At 39.7% G+C, this 27,596-nt stretch overlaps 1 protein-coding gene across 1 annotated transcript; it reads left to right on the top strand.

Annotated features, from left to right (window-relative positions):
* Positions 1-538: 538 nt before the first annotated feature.
* On the top strand, positions 539-25,856 carry LOC306753478 (C-C chemokine receptor type 3-like; the record flags this gene model as incomplete). The annotated part of the gene is given in 5 exon segments (XM_079237343.1): positions 539-707; positions 817-913; positions 21,407-22,055; positions 22,057-22,206; positions 25,836-25,856. Coding segments are annotated over 5 exon segments (1,086 nt in total).
* Positions 25,857-27,596: the final 1,740 nt, after the last annotated feature.

The following is a 27,596-nucleotide window of genomic DNA, read 5'->3' as shown; positions in this document are numbered from 1 at the left end:
AAGAAAGCCAAGATTGTTTTTCTTTTCTTTAATTTATCAGTCCTATAAGCGAGATATGGTGGAATTGAATTCAAACACCGGTTGCTGCCTTCATCACTCATCAAAGTTCACTGGTTCTACCTCCAGCTGTCAGACTCAATTGATCTTCACTGACTCTTTTCTAGAGTAATAACTGGTGAAAATTGGACTTGCATGATTCACTTAGACTTTTGTGAGGATAATATTTCACAGGCTGGCCATGCAGGTATCCTTGACATTTTGGTAGAGGCATGCGTGGTACATGTCACAGCAGGACAGCTTCTGGATTTAAAAAGGAGGATCGTGGTGTGTGTGGTTTCTTCTTTACAGCTCTCAGTAGGCCTCAGGGGAGACTGACCCATTACTTTTTTGAGAAATGGGTCTCGTGCAAGTACAAGTACAGTGTGTCTCAAGCAATTGAAGCGAGGCTGTCAAAGTGTAAGCACCATGCTATCACATCTCTCATACAAGGGTAGGGTGCTGACAATAAACACCTTGGCAACGGTCTGCTTGTGACATCATGCTTAATGCCTCTTTCAGCTTTCCTGGCAGGGATTCAGAGGAAGTTGGTGGATCTTCTGGTGTTTGGCTGAGAGCCGCTGTCCTGGCCAGGAGGGTGGTCACAGCTGACTTGGAGAGTCTGGTGGCAGCTTTCCAGTCCCAAGCAGAAGAAATCTGCTGGAGGGACAGTAGATAATGCCACAGTAGCCAGTTTCTATCACAAGACTCCCTTGACACTGTTTACATTTGTCCTGACATGTGGTTGGATTAAGAGGAATGGGATGTGGGCCTCTGTAGCCCTGGAGAGCGATGAGCCAGCTTGGCCGATAGACTGGACTGACTTCTCTGAGAGTCATGAAGAGGTTTATCCAGGAGTTGCTGGACCCTCTGGTGAGTACAGTCCGAGGAAATGTAATTACTACATTTGGAGTTGCAGGTTGCGGTCATATAATCAACTTTGAGCATGAGGCAGTTTAAACAGACACAGCCTTGCATGTAGATAAAGCCTTCGAATTGTTGAACACTATTCTGAAGAGTTATGTGTAATGATGTTCAGCCATCCCTGCAGCGCTGCTCTATTGATGTCAATGTCGGTTAGTTGGCTCACAAGTTTGGTCCAGACCGAAACATCTCAACAACTATTGCATGGAAGTTTTCAACAACCCTTCTTGCTGCCTAGAGGATGAATGTTAATAACGTTGGTGATCCCCTGACCTTTCCTCTTGTGCCAGCGGCAGATTGACATTTTTGGTTGAGAATGAAATATCTCTACACATGTTGGATGGAATATAATGAGATTTGGTACAAACATTAATATTCTCCTCATGATGAATTGCAATAACTTAATTGATCCCTTAGCTTTTCCTCTAACACCACCATCGGGTCAACATTTTAATTTGTCCAAAACTCTAGATAATTAACCAAAACTCTGTAAACCTAATAAGATTTCCATCATCCTCAGCAGTTCTGCAGGTTATTTACTAGTTGGCATGTGTACCATAGATTGTGAAGACAAAATGGACGTAGTCACCGTGATGTCACCTATTGGTTTGTGGCCTGTCTTTGAAAGCCTAATGCAACTGAATGCTGAATAAGACATTTTTAAACGACACAAACGTTACAAATGAACTTTTAGGAACTGAAAACACACTGTGAAAGGGTTAATGTTGAAAAATGTAAAAAAACGGACAACTCACAGACCAGACAACACTGCTATGGCAGTGACCTGTTCATCATAAGGTAGACACGGCCTAAAGCATACTCCGCTTTATGATCTATTTACTCTGAATAGGACCATCATTTACGAAATGAAAATAATGCTGTATTGAAGAAGACTTGAAACTAGCGATTGAGACCACAAGTGCCTTGAGTACCTTGTAAAGCGCTATAAAAGTAAATACATGTATTATACACTCTGTGTACAATGTTTACTAAGATAATAAATCAAGTAAGAGGTAGGGTCGTTTTTTCCTAGACTTCCAGACAATCAGACTCATTTTTGCAACCAGATGAGTCACCCCCTGCTGGCTATATGACATATTGCACATTGAAGACACTTGGCATTTGGCCTCACTTTTAAGACCCGTAGGTCGCCACCTGATTCTAACACGCTAAATTTCGATGTGACCGTGGTAACACTTATGTCTGCTAAGCATCACCGTGGTCACATTGTCAGTGTGAGCTTGTTGCCATGCTGACATTAGTATTTCTGCCAGGCAAGTACAGCCTCAGAGGTGCTGGCATGGCTTTAGGCTCTTAGTCGTGTTGTAATGCTCACTGCTAAGGGGAATTATTCTATGTTATGCTAAACAGAGCAGAAAGAGCTCTGCATAAACAGAAAGGAATTACAGACTATGCTCACCAGGCATATAGAATCAAATGAACATTAATCAACTTGCATCAATCTGGTGCATTTGGGTATCAGGAAGTACCTTGGAGTTTTCTATTGAATTAAATTAGAAAGTACATTCTAACTAACTAAGTATTATAGCAACGCTGAACACTTAAAAGTATCCCTCATCTCATTTCATGTCATATAATTATTGAACGAACTCTAGGGCCAAGTTTCTGGTTGGCCTAAAAGCTATAGTTTGATACTGTGAAAAATTTACCAATAGCCAATTAGCTTAGCATTAGCAGACTAGTTATTCTTTTGACAACAACCAAGCTAGTCGTTTCCAGTCTTTGATGATCTTCTCATCTCGGCAAGAGAACAGATGAACGTTTCTTTTTTTAAATGTTGGACTCTTCCTTTTAAATGAAGTTGATTTGACTAGTGTCACACATAATTCAGTCAGCGTTGGGGAAACCGACGAAAATGTGTTTCAGAGTTCAAGCTCATCTCACATAATCCTAATGAGACACTATGGATGGAGTCCATTCATTTTTCATTCATTTTTCAGAGAAATCCTATTGACACGTTGATGGATGTTTGGGGACTGTGACAATATTTAGAGTGAGAGAGGAGGACCCAGTGCTTTGCATTTCAATATGCCTTCTGTCTAGGCTGCCAACCTTGTAGATAGCAATGCATTGAGTTCTATGGTTGGGTTTGTGTTGGTGATTTTCACCCCATCTTCTCTGAGTGCACAGCTTTGAATGGTGTTCAAACGTGGGGTGAAGAGAAAGAATGCTAGTGTGTCTGTGGTTTTCGATGGATCACCTATTTGTCCTTGAGAACACTATCAATTATCTGGTTGCAAAATGTTTTATGGTGCCAGGAGGGAAATACCTGCCTTGTCCCTGATTGAGGTGTATCTAGAAATACAACATGGCTGGTTTAAGATTCAGCCCTGAGAGAGCTGCGTGACAACGATGCTCTGAATTTGAAAACCACAGGTGCAACTCTTCACAGTTCAGCTATGGGTTCAACATAATACCAAATATGATTTAGTAAAATATAATACAATTCATATATTGAGTCAATAAATTATCTAAAAATACAGTTGTAGTTAAGTGTATTAAATAATTATAGATATGTTCGTAAAACTAAGTGAAAGTTGATATGAACATTCTGGCCTATTTAGTTATAAGATAGAGAGACAGATATTGTTTTAAGGAGTAGAAACTAAACAAAAGCAAACAAACACGCCAGATGTGCATATTAGACTCATAAACACAATTCCAATTGAATGCTAATGTTGCTGTTTGACTGCAGGATATGTAAGGAACCAATTGTACGTTTGCTTCAACGAGCTTGTTTGATGCCATGAGTTATGTTTTCCTCTTGTTCTGCTGCCTCAACTGGCAAAAGAAAGTGAAAGAAAAGTTTCTAGAGTCAGCAGGATGAGGTGTATTGATGTCAACTGGAGACCTTGGAGGTACCTGGGGATTCAAGAGAACATGGTCATGTCTGGGTTCAAAGAGATTCTATTTCTATTTTATTTCCTGAAAATAGTGTGTCATCATCATGACATCATGACTTTTGACATCTGCCAGGCTTCCTCTTGTTAAGGACAAAACCTCACCCTTCATTATCAGTCAGTGCACACCTGTGTGCACACGGATGTACTTTATTCTTTGTAAAAAAACAACCACTTTTGCTTTCCTCTATACAGGGTACACACACACACACACACACACACACACACACACACACACACACACACACACACACACACACCACAGTTTAACAGGAAATGGAGGCAATGATGAAACCTAGGTGTAACATTGAGGGCTCAAAAGGACTGACAAATGTCAATCATCCACTCAAAATGGTCCAGATGTGTGTGTTAGGGGAGATGGGGGGGGGGGGGGGGGGGGGGGGGGGGGATAGAGAGACATACACAAAGAGGTCTCAGATATTTCTGAAATTGGAATCACAAGACAAAAAAGGCCAGAGTGTCTCTTACTGACAATTTAATATTCTGTGTGTGTACAGTAGATGTTGAGACATTGGGGTGACGATACGTATATTTAGTTAGTTACAAGAGCCCTTCTAGAGATCATATACATACATATAATAAACACATTATTTTGTGACTGCTAGTTGTTAACTGTAGCTGAAGAGTGGAGTCCAGTTTAGGTGATCTCAGGACTGCATTAAGGCTTTTTGCTGATGAGGTAGTTTAACTGGCTTCACTGAACCTTGACAGTTTGGGGTTTGCAGCTGAGTGTGAAGCTGCTGAGAGGACGGTCAGCACCTCCAAGTTTGAGGCTATGGTACTCTTTTGGAAAACGGTGGAGGGAGTGATGCAGTGATGCAGGCTTTGCACCCAGACCGTCATGGCGAAGGAAGAGCTGAGCCTGAAAATAAACCTCTTGATATGTTAGTCGACCACTCGTCTATGGTCATGAGCGCTCCGGTAGAGTTCTCCTGGCTAAGTGTCTGGAAAAACTTGCTCAGCTTGATGCCACCTCCTCTATCACAAATGTTTTCAATGCTACAGGTCAGAAGTTGAATCACTTTGTTAAAGAAAAGACTAGCAGAGCAAATTAGATGAATTCTGAAAGAACACTGTTGTGTCTTTGTCTCGAGGAAACAAGAAATGTTTTTAAGTTTATTGGGGGCATTTTTTAAAAGATGCTACAGATATGGATTTAAGAGCTGGTCCAGAAGAAAAATCACGGCAAACCATGCATGAAATTGAGTTTGGTCTGTTAAGACATTATTAAGATATTAATCTATGCTATTAAAAACATTTTGGTTAATTTATTTGAAATCTCAGCTTTGTTCATGTTTATCTAATTCTATAAATTTCATATATTTTGTACACAAATAATTCCTAATAATTTCTCACACCAGACCCAAGGTTTGACAAGAAATGAAGGTCGAACAAGTTCTAAATTAAAAAGCCAACTAGGGCTGCAGCTGACTAAGAGTTTGACTATATCTATGCAGCTTCTTTTACATTTTACTCAGTTCACCTTTTTGGTCCATAAAGTAATATAAATTATTTAAAAGAAATGCCTTCACTATTTTCCAGAGTAAAAATGTAATCTTTCAAATCTTTTTTTTGTCCTAAAATATTCAGTTTACTATAAGACCAGCAAAAGCAGCCAATTCTCACCTTTGACAAGATGAAGTGCAAATGTTTGCACTTCATCTTGAAACGTTTAATCGATTATCAAATAGTTACCGAATAATTATGTAATTGTATGCTGATCAACTTATCAATTAGTCGGCTTATCATTTTGGCTCCAAAGCAAACCAATCTCAATAAAACCACCATCTCCTGCATGAAGAGGCTCGCACAGAGAGGGCGTCACATTAGCCGTCCTGCCACAAAAGTGATGGCGCCACTTGACAAAAATCTCTGAGCGCTTAAGCACTGTTTTTGAAAGAAGGAAAGTACTAAACCCTTGATACAGAAATGGAACATGGAGTACCTTTATCTGAGGAAATGGGAGAGACAGACGATACAAAGGATAAAGAAAAGGTCAGATATTTGAGGATATATTTTTGCATTCATACATTCGTTTTATTTGGTCACTCAGAAACCAATTGTACTTATTTTTACAATCAGAATATTTGCTGTTATGAAAGTGGAAACTGAAGTTGAAACGCATGACCTATGCATCCAGAATAATACAATGTTTTATTTTAGAGCAGCTCGAGCCCCGCGCTAACTTATGCACACAGACAGGTGGAAAGCATCCTTAAAATGTTTCAAATGTGCTCAAGTAATGAAAGTTGATATTCGAACAATAGCTGAAAGGTTTCATTCCAGCACTGTTACACTGAATATAATATCACTTGACATACTGTATATGTGGCTCACTATTTCCAAGAATATATATAAATACAGGAAATGTAAATCCGGGAAAACATTTAACAAGGTCTTGTCAGATTTCTCAGAAAATTATTCAGGGAGCAGCTCGTATTATGTATTTTCACCACTTTAACCATTTTCATGCACACCCACTCTGAGTTTCATACTGTCTGCCTCTTGTTTTCTCCCATCTTTTCCACTCATTTTCAATCTCATCTCCTCCGCATCCTCTCTCTCTTGTTGTCTGCACTCTATCCACCTCCCTCTTTCTTTCTATCTGTCACTCTATCTCTCCATCTCTGTGTCCTTCTCTCCTGTATTATATTGATTTGATCCTACAGCCTCTTACCTAATACTCAGCCTGTTTGGTCGGCAGCACAAGCTTATGATGCAGTGAAATGTCAGGTACCTTTGGGAAGACAAGATTAGAGAGCTCACAGCGATCCGTCTGTCTCCCCCCCATTTGCTTCTCACTCCTCTTTTCCGGGTTTTATCTTCTACTTCTCCTCACTCTCCATCTGTCTCTCTGCTTGTCTCACTCTCCATGCTGTCTCCTCTCCTCTCTTGTTATTACTCTTTCCCTCTGCTCTCTGTCTTCCTAATCCTCTCAAGTACTGTTTTTTCCTAAACCATATTAACACAGGGATCATCTTTGTCTCCTCGAATTTAAATGGAACCGAGAAGATCTGAGTAGCTGCTGACAGGTTTAAACCTTGTATCTGCAGAGGAATTAGGATCAACAGCTTAACGTGTTTTTTTTTTCCTTTTCTTTTTCACTCAGTTGACCCGTATTCCTGTAGGTCATGAACTTTGTTTGACACATGACACGGTCATTCAATCAAAATGTGACAGTTACAAACAACACTTCGATGCACTGAGACACTGTGAGGTAAAAGTCGGACAGTGACTGATCCTCTTTATTCTCTTCTTCTCTAATTAAACAGTGAATGGATGTGGGAGCGTCTTTGTGGAGGATATGTGGAGGTTATGAGAGCTCTACAGGCTAGCCTAAGGGAAATTAGCGCTGCTTTTATTGAGCATGAACTGACTGTTGCATTAGCAGATGGATGGATAGTTCCGTCCTTTTTACATCATTTGAATGTCATAATAAAATACATTTAAATAAATTATTAGTAAAATAATGACTCTACCCTGAAGCTTGCTTACATTACATTGTAATCTTTTTAACCCTTCCAGGCCCAGGCACGACGTTTAAACTCCCACACTTTATCTTTCCTATAGTCTTTTCTTAGCTTTAGTTTAATTATTGATTTATTCCAATTTTTCTTGGAAGGGCTGATTAAAAATGATGAATGATTGCACTTAATTTTTTATTAGAAATCTGAAGGTGTCCAAGACATTACGGAACAGTGATCAACCTGTGAAGCTTTTTGTGAAATAATCTTTTACATGCGCAGCATAGATACTGTATATATTATTTGTATAACATGAACATATAACAAGAATTGTGCAACAAAACACTTTCAAAGTCACTAATCATTACTCGTCTTTCTGACTTCATAGTAATCAAGGTTCATCCACTAGAAGATGATTTGTTTTTCAGCATATTCAATAAATGCCATTGAGTGAACTTTTTTACAGCCTCTTACCCCAGGAGAATGCTTTCTTTGTTTCTGTGTTTGTACTCGCTTCTGCTACAGTGCGTTGGTGTTAGAAATGTACATTCCATGGCTGCGTTATGAAGTACACCTCAATACCACTCATACCACAATCTAATGCAATCTAGTACAACAGCTTCTCAAAGGCCTTCGCCAAACAGGCACTTGATTGCGAAAGCTCTTTAGTAATTTTCATCCCTGGCATCCAATACATTTGAATTCTTGTTTGTAATAAGAAAATAAATTGACTACAGTGTAGAGCTGCTGTATTAACATGAATACAAGTATCACAATATGTCATTGGCTGTCTCTCTCACATTCTTTGAGAATGAGACTCACACACACACACGCACACACACGCACACACGCACGCACACACACACACGCACACACACACACACACACACACACACACACACACACACACACACACACACACACACACACACACACACACACACAAATAGGATAAATAAGAGTTGACAAAACAAAGTCCTGTGATGCAAAAACAGAAATGATTTCATTCAGACAAAGCCACAGATCAAAAGAGTTAAGATTCAATAAATACATAAATGTGTCACAAGAAAAGAGGAAAAGTTCATCAGGGCCACTGGTTTGTTTACAAATGAGGGAAGAGGCAGATTAAAGATAGAAACAGGAAAATAGAACAGAGATCCTCAAGGGAGCAAGCTTTTCCAGGTGAATTACAAGTTCTCTTCAATTCCAAGCTGTTTTTCCTTGTAGGACGATTATAGGGTTGGTGTCACCACAAAAAAGAAGAAAAACAACAAGACGATTGCGTGAATATTTGGTCATATTCTTCACAATAACATTAAGCGTCTGTGTAGCTATTTAAAGATGATCCTTATTTTTAAAGTTAAAGATAGTATATCACTGTCAAAACTTATCAGAATAAGAGTTCATAAAACATGTAGACCACATTTTCTGCAAACACTCTTCTTCCTTTTAAGTGCAGGATTTTCTCCCTCGCCATACTGAGGATAAATAAACTAATTGGAAGCAAATTATTTTTACTTCGAACTCTCACTCATTCCACCATCTGTCATTGAGAGAAGTTCTGAAAGGTTTAGCTCCAAGAACAGCACCCTCTTACTATTTGGTGTTACACATAAATCTCCTTTAGTGTTACTGTGGTCACGAAATGGCAAAAAATCAATAAGACAGAAGTCCAAAAGAGCCTATTGGCAATCAGCCATGGTGATGAATAGACAACCAGCCACTCAGTATGGATGCTTTTTTCACACTGAGATGTGATTACCTTGACAATATAAATTGAATAGAATTGAATAACTTTATTTGTTATTGTACTTTCAGCATATTTGGCCTGCTACCTCGCGTCAGTGGTAGTATACACACTTAGCTTTCTCAACACCATCATTAGCTTATAATGACTGCACCTAACCTGGATCGGCTGACACCAACTGCTGTCTGTTTTTAACTTGGTTGTTGTTGTTGTTGTTGTTGTTGTTGTTGTTGTTGTTGAGAGTTCGATTAATTTTGATCCCCAAGCCCTTACAGTAAACATGAAGCTACAGCCACCAGCCAATAAAATTAGCTCAGTATAAAGACAGGAAACAGCTTGTCTGTCTGTCGCCTGTACAAAAGTAACACAATCCTATATAACACCCCTAAAACCTACACATTAATATGTATCTTGTTTAAAATGACAATTCACAGTTTTCACAATTTCACAGGATTTATTTGGGACTTTTTCTTGGACCTGACCCACACACAACCACAATGTTCCTCTACTGGTGGGTCGATTTTGTTACTTTTGGACACAGTCAGGCTAGCTGTTTCCCCTTGTTTCCAGTCTTTATGCTAAGCTAAGCTACCTTGTTCCTGGCTGTAGGAGTGTTTTACGGACCGGCATGAGAGTGGTATCTATCTCCTCTAAATCCGGATAAGAATGGGAATAAGCACGTTTAGAAAAATACTGAACTATTGCTTGTCCCCTTGCTGCTGCCTTGGCCGGTTGGTTTCAGTGTTATTGTGTGACTTTGGTATTTAAAAGCGTTAGTTTGTCACCCCAATGTCACACAATAACCCAAATCATTGAGGCAGTGGTTGACCAGCAACTCCTGTGTACTGTGAGGTAAAGCGTTTCTTCCAAACCCAGCTTGGTCTCAGCTCGCTCACATGAATGCCAGTTCATTATAACTCTGGATACTGATGTTAGGGCTATTCAAGTGTTTGTACTGGGAAAAATCCCAATGTAAGTCGGTGAGGAAAATCTTTTGGGGTCCAATGACATCTCGTGATGGAGCCAGAAGTTGTAATTCCTCGGTTTGGCCACTGTGTTGGAATGGCTTCAAAGCCTGGCACTCCTCCTTGGGACTTGGTCCACGGCCGTAGAATGCTCAGCTTCCGGCTGGTACTTCTACCCACTGCCATCTACTGTAGATAATACACTGACTATTTACAAGTAGCTATGTACAAGTACCTTATACAACCCCACTTCAAAACACCCAAACCAATCCTTTAAATGTCTCAGGCGTCTACAAGTTGCTTTTCCATGTAAAAAAACATGTATTCTGGTGGAACAGTCTTTTACTAGAAATGTGTACAATATGAAATGTATAACTCTGAAGAGAGTGCTATTAAATCTCTCATTGTTTACAGTTATTACACTAATGGCTGGCAATCAATGTGCAATGATTTAATGCTATCAAAATGATGCACACGGCATGTATTATACCACCTTTGTTAAACACCTGCAACCCCCTCCTGGATTTAACCCGGCTGCAGCAAGATACTAAATCCACACCTCTTTACAGCTGACCATGACCTTTTACCCCCTGGGGAAACCAAGTCACTTCCCCATGGTGATGGGACAATATACATTGCATATGCAGTATTCACACACACGCACACACACACACACACACACACACACACACACACACACACACACACACACACACACACACACACACACACAAAACCCAGATGCTGAAGCACTCGGAAATGTAAAAGTAAAGTAGCAGGACCAGACATAAAATACAGCTCTAATGGATAAATTATACGTAGACAGCTGGAGTGACTGACAACCATTGTAATTCAGCTTTTATGTTCATCATGCACAACACATTGTTCCATGTGGGTATTAAAATGTTCTCATGTGATCTGCGAACAAACTTTAACAAGAAATTGCACGCTGCTCCAACTGTGTTTTTTGACCAACCAGACAAAAGATATTTGTGTCTCCATGTTTTGCATATTTTTTTAAACTAATGGCAGCATGCGCACTCTGGCTTTCAGTGGTTGTTCATGTTCGTGTGTGTGTGCGTGTGTGTGTGGTACCCCTGCAGTTTTGTTTCATGGGTATTTGTGCTTGTTGAGAGGGATGTGCTTTTGTGATAGTGTGTGTATTCACAGCGTGTGGCCGTAAAGCAGACAAACACAGCCAGTCAGAGGAGACACATTTGGATTACAGACATACGAAAACCAAACGTTGGAACGCAAATAGGAAACCAGAAATACAAATAGGAACAAATAGTTATCCGCTCCTCTGTGATCTCTGGTTTGCTGCCAAAAGCTGTTCTTGCTCCAGGAGGCAGTTTAATGACTAACCCAAATTAATCACCTCCAGTAAAACAAACACTTAACTGTAAAAGTATTTGGTTTTTATTTCACCTCTTAAAGCAAGATTGTCAGATACCAGGTGGAAAGCCTCAGCATCTGCGTGGGAAGCTATTAGATTAGCATCCAGACTGATTTACCAGCTTGTTAACCCACTGACAGATATGTTAAATTATACCCTTAAATATACTACACGCCTTGATAGAAACCCAAGCCCATATTAAATGCTGTTTTGAACATTTTGATATACAAGTCTAAATAATGACAGACATATACAAAATCTTTGGATGTTAACTTCAATATATTAATTAACCTGTGTGAGTTTGGGCTAAGGCCGGGCCGCTATGTCCCCAGATATCAGCTTATTGTGGGTATATCGTTATCTTGTATTTGTCCGCCAATAAGAACATGCAGTACAGAAAGGCCAAACTAGGTTTGAGACCATTGAGATGAAGTGTCCCAATCACATTATATATTTTAAACCCATAAAATATTAGAATCTTAGGCTATATAAAAAATCCCGTACTGGTCGGTCTATACCAGTAGGTGGCGAATATAACTTGAATTGTGTGCATTGCAGGTGAAAAATCAATAAAATATTCCAGGGTTTCAAAGGACAAAGGGATCTGCTCTTACAAAGTCTGTTTGTGTGTGTGTGTGTGTGTGTGTGTGTGTGTGTGTGTGTGTGTGTGTGTGTGTGTGTGTGTGTGTGTGTGTGTGCGTGTGCGTGAGTGTGTGTTAGATGTTTAATTCATTTCACAGGGCAGCCAAAGACAATCAGGAGATTTGGGTTTTGGAAACGTGTGTATGTTTGGGAGGCTGGGGTTATCATGTGTGTGTGTCAGTGTGTGCACATGCTTTTGTTTGTGGTCTCTCAATGCCATCTGTTAAATAATGAGTCACCTGCGAGGTCCGCAGCACCAGTGTGCGTCTCTGCGGGACTATTGTGATGGCTGTCAGAGAGTTTTAGGACTCATCATATCAACAACACAGATCTACACTTGTATCCATGCTTATGTTAGCTGTAATTTCTGCAAATCCCCAAGTAATTAACAAGTAATATTGCTTATGTGCTTGTTCTTTTCTCACATATATGCACTATGTCTTAACACTGCACTTTACCTCCTCAAGGGCTCATTGTGGAGTAAAGAAAAGTGTAAAGTATCTTAATTATTCCTATAAACATAACAACAACAGTTTAGTGAAAATTATTTTTGGTCTTTCGTGAACTCACAGCGATTCTCATTAAGTGTCTTTGCTGTTAATCGTCACTTTGTGAGAACGATGCTGTTCTTTTCTTGAGGGGACAGAAGTAATGGTTAGGTAATCATGAAGTAATGCGTTCTAAATTACGACTCTGTGCATTACTTTACTTGAAGGGACACATTAATGACAACTAATATGTACATAACAGGGAAGTAATGATCACTTGTGTGGCATTTAGCCATTTTGTCATTTTGCAAACTAGGCGCCGGAGTTTAAAAGAGGGTAGCTATCTGACATCTGTCTCTTTAGCCGCGTTTTGTGAAGTGAATGCTTGTGATGCTGTAGGAGTTACTGTGAATGTTTGTTTTTTGCTTTTTTCTGTCATAAACAAATACTAAAACTGTATTTAGTATTGTGAAGGCGGAATTTGATTGCTTTTTAACATCATAGGAAACACTTAAATACTCATCAAGGAGGCACAGATTATGAAGCGAAAATATATTGGCTACATGGTGCTTGGTGTCTAAGGCTGGAGCAGATCACATTGCACAGGAGGGAGTCTCATCCAGACAAACCCATAAACAAATGTGCATTAAACCACAATTTTCAGCTTTATTCAATGATGTCCTCGGCCCCCTAGTGTCCACTAATCAGTAGACCATGGCCTCAGTACACCTGCTTGCATATCAAGTATTCTTTCTGCCATGAAAAACATTGATGTGTTGATTACACCATCTTTCTTTTGCAAGAGTATCCCTTTAAATCTTACACTTACTTGAATGAAACACTGAAAAAAGAGCGACGATGGAAAGTTAAGGATTTCCAAATTGACTTCTCAAGGTGTAAACAAATGGGGGAGAGAGAGAGCAATGAGAAACATGTTCATCTAAATGTTAAAAGACTTAACACAATTTCAATAATTATATCCAACATTGCATCTGTTGTATTCATCATGAGGTCACTGATGAAGTCATGAGTAATTCCATCGACTCCTACCTCTATTTCTCTCCTGGCTCTGTTTTTGGGTACACCATACACACAAACCCAAAACATTCAACAGCACACAAGCGCGCGCGTGCACACACACACACACACACACACACGGCAGGGACATGCAATGTAGAAGCCACTAAAGCAGAAAGTATATATCTATTAATCAATGTAATTGTGTGTTCGGGCGTGTAGTGCATGTGTGGTATTGGTACACAGGGAGTGTGCATGTGTCACCATGTGCAATTTATCTGTGTTTTTTTTATGTCTGCCGGTGGTTCATGGCGAGGTCAGCATCTCTCTCATGACTCCAGACTTTTCAATACCCATTTAGATGCAACTCTTAATTATCACACTGATAATTACACAGACATTCAAACCCAGAGAAAAAAAAACGTGGATGGGCATGCACACGTGGGCGCACATATTTGTGTCTTAAGGTGATTCAACATGTAATGAGATAGAGGAAGAGGAAGAGAGGCATATTAATGAATACCAGGGATGACTTGATTGATGTTTAATTAGTAGCTTCTTGTGTGTGAAGACGCAATGTCAGAGCTGACGTGTCACAGCAGATATTTAACTCAAAGCAACCATGACTTCAAATGTGAAATATCTATACAACTATTTCCATTTTTTGACTGATTGGTCACCATCTGTACATGTTTAAACAGTTGTTATACCATTCTCATGGAAAATACTTGTATACTATAACACGGCACATCAAATATGTTTTGTATACCAATTTACTGACTGAATGTACTAATATGTTTGCTTTCCTTTGATCATTGTAAAGGCAAAAAAAGGAGAAATATTGTATTTGTTTCATGTCCTGTTTGATGGAGTACAGTTCACAGTCTTCTCTCTGCTCCATAGAGTCAAAACAGCTTACAGGGACAATTTCATACAATGATGTATAGAAATGCTACATGAGTTTGACAATACCTACACAACCCAAATGTTACTGGGAACCTTATTAAACTAGTAGCCAACTAGCCAACTACTAGCCAACAGTGTGTACATGATCTACAGCAGTGGTTCTCAAATGGGGGTATGTGAAGGCCCGCCAGGAGGTACGTGAGATTTTTTTTGTATATATTTAAAATGACCATCCATTCAAAATTGTTATTTAATAAGTGCAAGTTTATAAACTGAATTGTTTATATTCCATATTAAATCAGACACTGATGGCATAGCGCTGTTTATTACATCTTCTTATTTTTTACCAAAAATGCTTTGACTAGTTGGGGCGTCCTCGGCTGAACAAAATATTTCACAGGGGGTACATCACTGAAAAAAGGTTGAGAAACACTGATCTACAGTGTCCATGGAGATCTGCATCAGAACATCACCTGTATATTAAAACACACTTCCTTTCAGTGCTTCGAGAAAGACAATTCATTCTGTATGCATTGCGGCGTTTGCCTTGTTAAAAACAAACTGTTGCACTGATTTCTCTTGGATTTAGTAACAGATCCTTAGCAGTGCTGACATTTACATTGAGGGACACACCTCCAAAGCTGCTCGAGAACAGTAGGAACAAAAGTAGAACCTCTAGAAATGGCTACAGATAGATTTACAGCTAAATTGCTGCTGTGAAAAAGAGAGTTGACAGAGTTCACAGTTCTTGTCCAGAGTTAAGCTGAAGCTAATAATAAGCCCAGTATAGAGAGGAGGAAGGGTTCCCAATGGCTGAATATATCAATTCAAACCCAGCTCCTACTGTATGTGAGGCATGTTTTTGTACAGATACGTTCTGCTTGTCTTTCCTTTTGTCTTTGAGTTAGTCTCTTCTTCTTACCCACCTGCCTTCTGTAGTCCCTCCGTCAGCATGCCGATCCACACAGGCCTGTTGGTTTTATATGAGCATGTCTTCTTTTTTATTCTGCCTGTAACCTGCTTCTCTCTCTTCATCTGAATTCTATTTCTCAGAATTTGCTCGACTTCAACAAGTTTGCTTCGCTCACAGCAATATTTAATTGCCATTTCCTCTTCGCAAGCCAATCAAAGGGACCAAGAACATGAAATTGTCCCGTTTCCCCCGGTTGCTGAATGAAATGGTTCCTGTGGTGTTGGGATGAGTGTGTTCCCATGACGACCATATGAGTTTTTGTTCCCGTGGTGATACGAAAGTTATTCAAGTTCTTTGATTTCCCAACGGACCGGAACGAGAGAAAAAAGATTGTGGAAAGGGTGGAAGAAGAGGTGAGACACATAAATAAAGGACTATAGAGTGAGAGAATGGAGTGGTAAAGACAGATGGATCAAGGGAAATAGATTGAGAGGAAGAGAAAACGTAAAGATAGCCTAGACAAAGAAAAGAAAGGAGAGAAAGGACTTTTGGCGGGACTGGAGGATAAAACAGATTGTTGTTTTTCAGATTTTCAGGATCAGTGGAGTGAACAGACCTGCAGCAAAATTAAGTTTATTGCCGAGTATTATTGCGACACAATCTGCTCATCCATCAATCCGTCCATCCATCCATCAATCCATCAAACCGTCCATCCACCCATTCATCCATCATCAAACCGTTCATCCATCCAGCCATCCATCCATCTATCCATCCATCCCATCCATCCATCCATCCATCCATCCATCCATCCATCCATCCATCCATCCATCCATCCATCCATCCATCCATCCATCCATCCATCCATCAATCTTTCCAATCTCTGTGTGTGTGTTTTGCTTTCTTGCTTGTGTTTCTTCTCTTCTTCCAAACCAAAAACCCAGGGAGCAGATTTAGATTTTTTTGTTGTTGTGTTTTTCAGCCTCAGTGAATTGAACAGGCCTGCAGCAATCTGCTGTTATCACCAAGTTTCCTGGCAACCCTCGGTCATGAGAAGAATTACCCTTATTTCTTTCTTTCTTTCTTTTAGATAAATAACATCTTTAAAATGTACACTTTATTTATCAGAAAGCTGTGTGATGCCATGTTGAAGCAAGCTAATTACGTGCAAAAGAGTATTTCATTTGAATAACAATCCCCGGTTTAGTACTGTTATTCTGGCCAGACGTACACACTTTTGAACTCCACATTTCTTCATCAGTGTAGTAAAACATTATTGACTTACATAGATCATGTTTGTTTATATCAGCAAACACTGGCTTTTGTCTGCAAACAAATGTCTTGCTGAGTACAACGGGTCAGTGACTGACAAAGAGTGGAGTCATAGAGCAGAGCAGAAGAAAAAAAGGCGAAGGGAGATTGAATGTCTTTGTTTTTGTTACAGAACAGTAAGTCACATCTTGAATACGTTGAACTTTAATCCAGCAAAGGATAATTAACAGAAATGTTGGTCAAATGCATGCTTCAATCCAAAGTTTCTTCCCACTTAATTAGTCAGCTTTATTAGATCTCTGCTGAGGCAGAAGCCCACATAGTCATTGGAAGTGGTTGACTAAGGCAAATAACGTGTATGTGGATCATGGGCATGACAGACCATGCATTTAAGCAAGAACATTAATTGCTTGAACCTTTACGTTGTATTTGCATTGCTGATACTGATCATGCTGTCTCCAGGGTTTCTTGTCTTGCTGTATATTCTCCCAGAGGGAAACAAGCCATAAGCCAGGAGACATAGAGTGCTTTCATTCTGCTAATTATGCTTCCTCCCTTTTTCCCAAGGAGTCGCATTAGCCAAATGGAAAGCAGCCACAATCATGGGATCTCAAGGCTACGGATGCACTATTCACCTCACTCAGACTTGCAGTCAACCACCAGAGCATCCAGTGTCACAATTGTACATTTTCTTTACCTGGTTGATGTTGGTATGAAAGGAAAATGTTCTCACAACATATGTTATATTAACTGTTTTGATCAAGTGTGGTGCCTATTACATATTTTTACCTATATCATTGTATTATAGTTGCTTGAATTCAGAAGTAATTCGTACAACATGTAAGTACAACATGTTTTCCCTGAGAGTGTTATACTTAAGCAATATGGTACGAGAGGCAGTACTGTGTCGTGCAATAATGTACTGTTCAAGGGAGTTGTTATGCCCGACGCGCAGTGGAGGGCCGGCAAGCCCTTGAGCTGTACATTATTGTAGACACAGTACTGCCTCGAGTACCTTATTGCTTTTATAATACGGGTACCTGCGACTTTATAAATAGTAATAGTAAGCTCCCTTTCAGCACAAAATAGTTGTAGCCACCAAACGTTGTGTATCGCATTTCAGCGACAGAGAAAATAGTCCCATGTGTGTATGGCGGTTCACATACGGGACTATGAAACTGACTGCCTGGTCAGGCCGGTTGAAAGCAGGGTGGAGGATGACACTCAGCCACCGATGTAAAGAAGTGCTCTCGCTGCTTCTGTCCGTCTTTTCTGAGTCATTTTTCTCCTCCATGATGTTTAGAGAACTTGCCTCGCGTCGGGAAATTACCGACGTAATTATCTCTCACTGGAAATTATCACGAATTTGTGATCAAACCCTTTTCATTCCTCATCTTTAAGTTAGGGAGGAAGTGACGTGTGTGTTGTCGTTCGTTATGCTAGTGTGGGGGATGCTAAGTGAGCTTGTTCGCTGTTCCGTTTGAGCTAACGTTACTGTTAGCGAAGAGCCCCGTTGCAATACTGTGAACACTCAAGCAATAAACCTGCAAGTTAAGGAAACCAACGTCTGCGAGTCGTATTATAAATAATAGTATTAGTATAGTTTCTGAGAGTTCTGCCACTTGCTGGCCCACCTAAACTCCCCACTAAAGGCCACTTTTCTGTCCACACAAACACAAAGAAGGACAGTGGGAAAAGGACAGACAGAAAGTAATTTTGGGGAGGAAACACTGTACTAGCTGCCTGTAAAAGCCTGTCTGGATGTTTGAGGAGGGCAATAATGGGTTCTGTCTTCAGCTGGACCTGAACTGCTTCAGGGAGGTAAACAAATCTCTAAAAGGCCTGGACATGGAGACATATAAAAGCCTATAACATGGACACTGAATGCTCTATGCCAGGGGTGGGCAATTCATTTTCCCAAGGGGCCACATGAGACATTTGGACCGTTGTGGAGGGTCAAACCAATAGTCTGAACTTAATTCAATTAATTCAATATGAATGTTATTACTTTATTAAAAAACTGTAAATTATATAGTTTTGAGCTGCAACTGGTAAGAACACATGTTACAATAAGGCTATGAAAATAAGTACAAAAAAATAATTTAATTTTTTAAGATTTTTTTAACCTTAAATATGTATGTTAAAGAGTAGCAATGTATTAACTTTAAACAAAAGCAATAAGTGCTTTTGTTGTTTTCCAGTTCAGTTGTTCTTACTCGGTGAGAAAAGTCCAGTCTGTGTTGGCTTGAACAAGAGCATGAAGTCTGGTTGAATGAGATGTGAAGGACAGCTGACAGCTATCAGAGAGAGAGGATCTGATCTGTACATGAGCAGGCCTCCTCATGTGAGGAAAGTTCTCCTCTTTGAGAGAAGAGTAAAGATCCAGAAATTATCCTGACTTAAAGTGCTCTGCCATAGTGGATCAGACCGCAGGTCAGATCCGCGGAGGCTTTGCGCGATTAATTTTCAATCTGGAGGCGAAGACTGCAGCGCGAGTTTCCTTGGGAGGCGGGGGTCTCGCCGCAGCACCCGCTGCTCGCTGAGGACAGAAACTGCAGAACAGTACGCTTTCACTTCAGTCTCCAAGTCGGCAACACTGCCCGTCGTGAAGCTGCCTAAGCGCGTGTGTGCGCGCACATATAGATACATTTCTGTTGTAGGCTAGCTGTTGATAGGCCCTTTTCGTCGTTGCTGCGCTCCGCTCTGTTTCGAACAAACACCGGACAGTGTGTTGTTGTTGAGTGTGTTGTTATCGTTATTGTTGTTGTTAATGTTGTTGCTGGATGTGTTAGCCTAATACTTTTAGACCTATTTATTTACCATTTTATCTTTTATCTTGTGTGTTTGTATTTCAAGTGGTAAGGCGCTACTGATGACGACAAAAAAAAATTCCCCTTGGGGATTAATAAAGTATATATTCATTCATTCTTTTTAGGCCTATTTTTTAAATGTCTTGTTGTGACTGAATCTGCTATTCGCTGATCTTTCAATACAATACGGTTCAGGTCTATTTCTATTGGGTAGGCTACCTGCTCAGCTGGCCTATTTTTGAGAGCTTTTGAGATTCTAAATAATACCTTCTGTCACCTTTTTGTGCCGGAGTTCGATTATAGGTGAAAAGTTGAACTACTATGCTACCATAGGCTGTAAAAAAAAAAGTGCCCCCCTCAAAGCAACGTAAGACCCCCCCGCAAATCAGTGCCTGGCCCCGGGCCCGTCGTCGGTGGGTGCCAGCAGAGAGACAAGCGGGGTGGCGGGGAGGACAGTGGGGAGTTTGGCAGCTGCTGCTGAGAGGACCCTGTTTTACAGGGAGAACACTCGTGAAGGGGATTTGGTAATATTTCACGTGAATTGTATATGTCTCTGTAACTGCTGCTAAATTTAGAATCGGAAAAATCCACAAATTAGCCGCACCGATATTCAAGCTGCACGGGTCAAAGTTGAGGAAAAATAAATAATAAATAAATAAAAAATAGCGGCTTATAACCCAAATTTTACGGTAAAGTTCCTCTCTGTAAGCCCCCTTGTTACTTTCACTCTGACACTGTCTGCCAACTCTTCTCTTTCCAATAAACACACAAATAATCTGGTGGTCTGGTGTCACAAATGACAATGTCAGAGATGAGCTCAGCAATGTCTCCCTGGGCCTCTGACTGAAAGAGTGTATTTACTGCACTATATTATGGATGGTTGAAGAGATGCCATGTCAGTGGCATGTTGACAGTGTGAATATAGGCCTTGTTTCACCTGTAAAAAAACATTTACATTTGTTTTACAAAAGTGCTGCCTGTTTAACCAAAGCCATTACTGAAATTATATTAACTAGATATTACGCTTGATGCATTATCCCCTGATAATTAGGGTTTTGATTCACAAACGCGGGGGATGTTTCCTTCCAGTTTCTGTTTTTAGACTTCCATTTCAGATTTTTAAATTTGCAGTTTGATTTTTCTATGATTATGTTCCTTAGAGCTAAACAATATGGAGACAATGATTCCTTAAGAACACAATTGTAATTATAATTGACACTTAGAGTTAGTTGGGATTTAAATCCTTGCGGACCTCTAGTGGTAGAGTGAAAACAACACTGTTCTATCCAGCATAATACACCGCTACCCCTCTTCCAACCCCACCAAAGGCAGGGGAAAGTTAAATTTGCTAAAAGTAAGATGTAGACTTTGCAAGTTTGACCAGTTTTATCCTATTCCTAATTCTACTTTGTGACACAGCTCATCTATGTATACAGGTGTGCTCACTCTCTCGCTGACATGTATTGTCCATGCACTTTAAAAGAAATGGGAACCAAAATAATAATACAAATATTCAATTCATTTTGGCCATTAGGACTTCTAAAGTATAAAAGAAACCAAGAGGGGTATTTATCTTTTCTTCTCAAGACGATTCAACGCTCATCTCATTACATGATCTGCGATACAGTACACAAATGTTACAGTTACCACACAACAATTCAATACGGTTTGATATAGCACTACTTAATTTCTTCAGATTCAGAGTGCTCTATTAATGTGGCTATATCTTAGACTGTTGTTTACATTTTTTTAACACGTATCGGTTGATCTTGATAGCCATAAAAGCTCCCTCAAGTCAGTGTGAAATATCAGTTCCAAAAGTGCCTGTGTGACCATGAAGCATTTAGTCGTTGTCTCCATGTAACTGTTGAAATGCCCACCTCCTAGGTCTAAAAAGCTGACCACTGTGACCAACATCCTGCTGCTGAACCTGGTGATGTCCTCCTTAACCTTCATGAGCAGCCTCCCCTTCATGGGAGTCTACTTGCAGCTCTCCAACTGGATCTTCGGAAGGGCCATGTGCAAGATTGTTGGCACCGTCTACTATCTTGGCTTCTATAGCGCTGTCCTCTTTCTAACCCGTTTGACCTTTGACCGAGACCTTGCAGTTGTGTACCCCTTGTGCTCGTTGAAATTGAGGAGTCGAAGCTATGCTGCAGTCTCCTGCGCTGTGGTGTGGCTGGTGAGTGGCCTGGCATGCATCAGGCCAATGATTCTTCACACCACTTTTACATATATGGTGAACACAGCTTACTGTCAGGAGTTTCCTGGTAAAAAACGTTTTATTAATGCGGAGCTGCTGAGAAACTTTGGATTTTACCTGCAGCTTATCTTTTTCTTGATCTTTCCTCTTCTTGATATTGTCTACTGCTATGTTCGGATTGCTATCACTGTTATGTCATCCACAATAAATGCCAAGTTCAAGACAGTCAGGTTAATATTTGTCATTGTCCTGCTATTTTTTATTTGCTGGACCCCATACAACATTGCAATGCTGATGCATGATGAAGCCACTACGCGTGAGGAAAAGGAGAACACTTTTGAATGCTCTTGAAGTCACTCGTGTAATGGCCTACACTTACTTTTGCATCAGTCCCATCTTCTACACATTTGTTGGGAAAAAGTTCCAGAACCATTTCAGACAGTTGCTAGTGAAACATTTCCTGTGGTTAAAGAAGGACGTTTCTGTCAGTCAACAGAGTACAATAAGTACACAAAATGAGCTATATATGTAGATTATTAGAGATGCATGATCCATTTTTCCAATACCTGAATTTGAATATCGACTGATACAAAATATCATTTTCATATTTGTACTCTTATTTTGTGTTACATTTGCATTTGAATGTATTTTTGCATTAAATAAAAAAATATTTCAAAGCAATGTGTTCGAACTGCAGGTTAAGTAAGCTTCACATACAAGCAGGTGTTAGAGTACAATCAGCTAGCACCGACTACTAGATCTCTATACATGACTTGATACATGAATAATTTTAAAGTAGAGTGCAATGAAGAATTAACAAATCCTAATTAGAATTGTAAAAGCTAATATTTGAAATCAAACTGCTATAACTGTGTAGAGCAATAAATAGCTACACTATTAACAAACACTAAGTTCAAAAGAATAATATACGTGGCTGCTTCCGAAACGTAGTATGTGGATCGGGACCTCAGTAAGATATTTGATGTGAATTATATCAATTATATCAGATAGGTCCCATCTCTATGGAATATGTTGGCATTAATTCACAACAGAAAAACTAATCTTCTCTTTTTTTCACTTACTTGATCACTAATTTGATATGTTGTCCTTAATACAAAAGAAAAACTTTATACCAGCAAACAGTGCTGTTTTGTTTGTGTGAATGCTTATGTTATAATTTCATTTTAATTTGAGAGTTTAATTTCAAGAGCTTTGGTAAAAACTACTTCTTATTTGTCTCTCTTGCAGGAGTGCATGAGCATATTTTTTTGTTATCTTTTTTGTAATCTTTGGCAAAACATCATATTTCTTTAATATTTGGCATGTTTGAAATTGACTTGAGGTTTTGCTGGCTTGTCAGTATTAGCAACAATATTGTAGAAGCCTCTGATTTGATTAACTTTCTGAGAGGCTGATTTTTTTTTTGATTTCTTGTCTGTGGCCCAACACCGTCTTTTGGCAGTGACTAACAAAAACATCCCTGTCTGTTTGTTTACGAATTGTCTATTTTTGAGTGATAAGAGAGGTTTTTTTAGAAATGCCCATAACAGTCAAACAGGGACAGACAACTTGATGTCAGGTTTAGCAAAGATGCAACAACAAAGAGCTGACAATAGGCCTTTAACTGAAATGGTTGACAACAGTTTATTGTTTCTATGTAATCAAAGTCATAAATAATCAAAACTGAGAGGTCTCTTATTACCTTGCAGATAAACTACAGTTTCAAGTGGCTGCCCAACTAATGTTACCTGTTGTTAGCTACTAACAGAACATTTGAAATGTTGAGTATGTATTTTACATATTGAAACAACCGGTGTAGAATTATGACCATTGACCAAATTGAAAAACCAAATGTCCACTCACAGTGATTGAGTGATTTAACAGAGGGATGTGTCTTTTCCCCGACAAACTACCTTTTTTGTAGAGGCACTGCTTTGCATTTTAGCTGTTACAGGATCGAAGTTAATTGATTAGGGGGTTAAGTGACCAAAATGAAACAGGAAATAATGGTAACTGATCAAATAAGGAAAGCATAATTTAGAAGACAGAACGAGACATGACAAACGTTTCTCGATCAACAAAGCTAAGACGCATTTGAACACCCTATTTGTTTATATATCTTAAATTACCCCTTTTTGAATACCCCCTCTACTGTTCTTTGACTACATTTTAATTAGCCAGAGGAAATAAGGATACGTAAGTACACTTATATAGGTTAACACTACAAAGTAAGGTGGTGAATCTGACTACTTAGCGTCCGTCTTCGCTTTCAAAAATCATTATACTGTGTTAAGAGAAGTGTAAGAGGTCAGATGCAAAGAGCTCTGCTTGCGGTTATTTTCTCGCTTCTCGCTCTGACATGCACACCTTCATTTACCATTTTTCCTCTCCTCAATTTCTGCCATGGTTAATTTTATGCTCTGTCTCGATGATAATTATGAGTGAAAAATACAGGCATTCCAAGACTTTACGTTATTTTATACTTGTGCAGAGACACACACGCACACACACACACACACACACACACACACACACACACACACACACACACACACACACACACACACACACACACGTTTAGACAGAGTGTCGCTGTTTAAATAATTATGAGGAAACATTAGAGCATACAGTCGGTTGGTTCAGATCAATAACTAATCACAGTATGACCTTCACACACTCTTACACACACACACACACACACACACACACACACACACACACACATGCTCAGCTGGAACTGTTTCTATACTTGGGATCCCCGTCATATGAAAGGCAGTTTGCGTTGGTTGAGGAACTTAGTACTTTCACCCTCATGCTGTGAGCATCAAAGGGATTTGTGCTCTCTCCCCTGTCCTCTACTCCCACTGAACTACTCACTGTACCTCCTGCCACCCATCCATTACCTAGCTAAAGGTCCTATGTCCAGCATTTAGAAATCAATAAATTACCACCACTTTCAGTTTGAGTCATTAGGATAATTACTCTTAAGTGAACCATCAGCAAGAACACTCGTAGCTCTTCAAGTGTCTACGTTGTGCATTTTGGATTTTGCTATCTGCTGGATGGCTTTATGATAAAAACACATTGCTGCTCTTCCTTTTGTAAATTGAAGGACTAATTATGGTCAAATACTGGAGTTCAAGGATAAGAAAAAACTTCTTTACAATCCCTCATAATACTTCCAGCAACTGAGGTTTAGTTTCTGTAGTTGAACAGAAGTGTGCATTTTGAAATATCATCTATATTCCTGGACTAATTATGTAAGCATTCCAGTAAAGCAAATTCCTGTCAAAGCTATTGTTTTTACCCATGTCTTTGTTTTCACACCAGTTAACACCAATGCGAAGCAATTTTTTTTTTATTTGAACTGATGATAACGTTTGAAATATACTTTAAGACACATTTATTTATGAAAAATAAATAAATAGATTTGTCCATGAAAATTCTGAATGAAAGCTGAATGTACTCGGTAAGTTATAACTGTCCAGCTTGTATGTAAGTCAACCTGCATATCTTGATGTATATGATTTTTTTTTTTACTCAAATGTGAATAAACCCTTTTTCTCTGTAATATGTCAAAAGGCAATCTCAAACAAACTGAAGAGGGAGAGCAATAGTGTTTATGGGAAACTGTGTTTACATTCTTGTAAACATTGGTTTTCAGTTTCATACTTATCCCTTTGAATGTGTCATTCATATGAGCTTAGCTTATAATTACAATATTCCAACAGCACTTGAAAGTATCCTAATAGCTGAAATTACAATGACATCATTATGCTGCTTCACATTGATTTCAACAGACTTGACACTTGTTGCCCATCACGTTGACTGCTACAAAATAAGCAAACACATTTTTGACAATTGGTCACTCTGCCTCTGGGTGTATTATTTATTAATTCGATGAACTATTTTACTGCAAATTTGTTCTGCCGCTTCTCTATCTTCATTTATACATTGTATTCAGTTCTAATTAATGCAAAACACAACAACAGGCTGTGACAAAGAAAAGTATAAAAGGTGAGAAAGATGGATCAGTGACACACTTGTTTACTGAGGGGGAAATGGTTACCTGGATGTAACTCCAGTTCTATGACTTTGTGCATTGCCCTCTAGTGTGCTCTGCCAGTGGGATAAACCTCTCGAGGCTCTGCCTCCACACTCAAGAAAGTATAGCTGCAAATATATAAAGCCCCAGTGTGTGCATTGCTTTTTCTCTTGAAACTGAGCAACATCAACTGGGTTAATGGTTAGAGAGCACTGAACATACTCATAGGTCCAGAGTTACATCCAGGGAACAATGTTTTTTAATTCATGTGTGCTTCGTCCTCTTTGCTCTTGGTTAAAACCCAATGTGAAGGCCGTAGAGGTGAGATGTACTCCTAGCTCGGCGCGAACCAATACTCGGAACACAACCAAACAACCAAGAAAAACACTGCAGGCCAGCAGCTGAGCACCACCTGCCTGGGGGTCTTGCACCAAGCTGCGACAACGCCAGCAAAAGCTGGGTGTTACCAAAAAGGAACCTCTGTCTGCTCCAGACGAGGCCTCCCTAGATCCAAGCACTGAATGAGACACAGAAACAGCAGTAATATACTTGAGATGTGACTGCACAAAGGTTGAGTGGAAGTGGAAATGCACAAAGGTCGAGTGGAAATGGAAAATTCAGCCAGCCAGATGGCCCCCACTGAGACACCCCTGAAGATTGCCATAGCCTTTAGTGGAATGAGATGAATAGCCAATCGGACTGCCTGAAAAAACACGGTGCGTCCCTCTTTACAGTAAATTGCACAGGGCACATGCGAAGACGTTTCTTCTCCTTGTCAGTCTGAGGAGGGGACAAGACAGTGAAAAACTTTTAATAAAACATCCATCCAAATGTCTTTCCTTCTGGAATCGAAAATGGAATCAAATATCAATATTTTTCAAGGTATTTTATCGAAATTAGAAATTCCAATGCTAGTCTTACGTGACCGAATCTCAAAGTTTGCCTGATCCAAAAGCTTGGAATGTGGATTTGTGAGGCCATTCAGCACTGTTGAGAGGTCCTATTGAGAGTCAAAGCAGCAGGTCGGGGGCCTCAGCCTCCGGGGCCCCCAGAGGAAGCGTTGCATCAGAGGTAGCTCCTGGCCTAGAAGCAGCCCAGACCATAATGGCCCGCCGTAATCGCTGCTACAAATATAAAGTGGATGCAGCACGACTGTTATTGAACAGGCCCTGCAGAATACCCTTTAGAGCGCAGGAACCAAATTAAGGATTGTCTCCGAGGTATTTCATTTCTGTTTAGTTAGTCACATAAGCTGCATAAACTCATAATACAAATTGGTTCCAAAGAGCATGGATCCTATGTTGTGTTATGCTGAACTGGCGATAGAAAACCATACTGAATGCAACAAATGTATTAAATGTAATGTAACAAGTCAGCAGCATGCTAATGATTGTGAGAAATATCAGAATCACCAGTATGAACAATTGTGAATACAAAGGCACATTTGTATTCACACACAGCATTTCCATAAACATTATGATGTGAAAAAAACTGATTGTAAAAATGACTATGAAAACAATGTCTATTAATAACGACTTATTATTTGCCTCCCTCCCCGACCCCCCGTCATCACTGCCTGTCAGATGTCCCAGGGTCTAATCCCATGTGACTAAATTTAGCAGCAAACTGGTCACAGTTTATCACATATTACTTGCTGTTTTTTTACACCAGTGGCGACACAGTTGGCATCCAGTGTGTGTGTGTGTGTGTGTGTGTGTGTGTGTGTGTGTGTGTGTGTGTGTGTGTGTGTGTGTTTGTGTTGCTGATTGAGAGGGAAAGCGAGAAACACAGGAGGGTTCACGGGTCTGTCTGCTTATATTAAAAGTTTC

The sequence above is a fragment of the Taurulus bubalis genome, assembly GCF_910589615.1.
Source record: "Taurulus bubalis genome assembly, chromosome: 2".
Lineage (NCBI taxonomy): Eukaryota > Metazoa > Chordata > Actinopteri > Perciformes > Cottidae > Taurulus > Taurulus bubalis.
The sequence above is the reverse complement of the archived record's forward strand: the minus strand, read 5'-3'. Positions and strand labels throughout refer to the sequence as shown.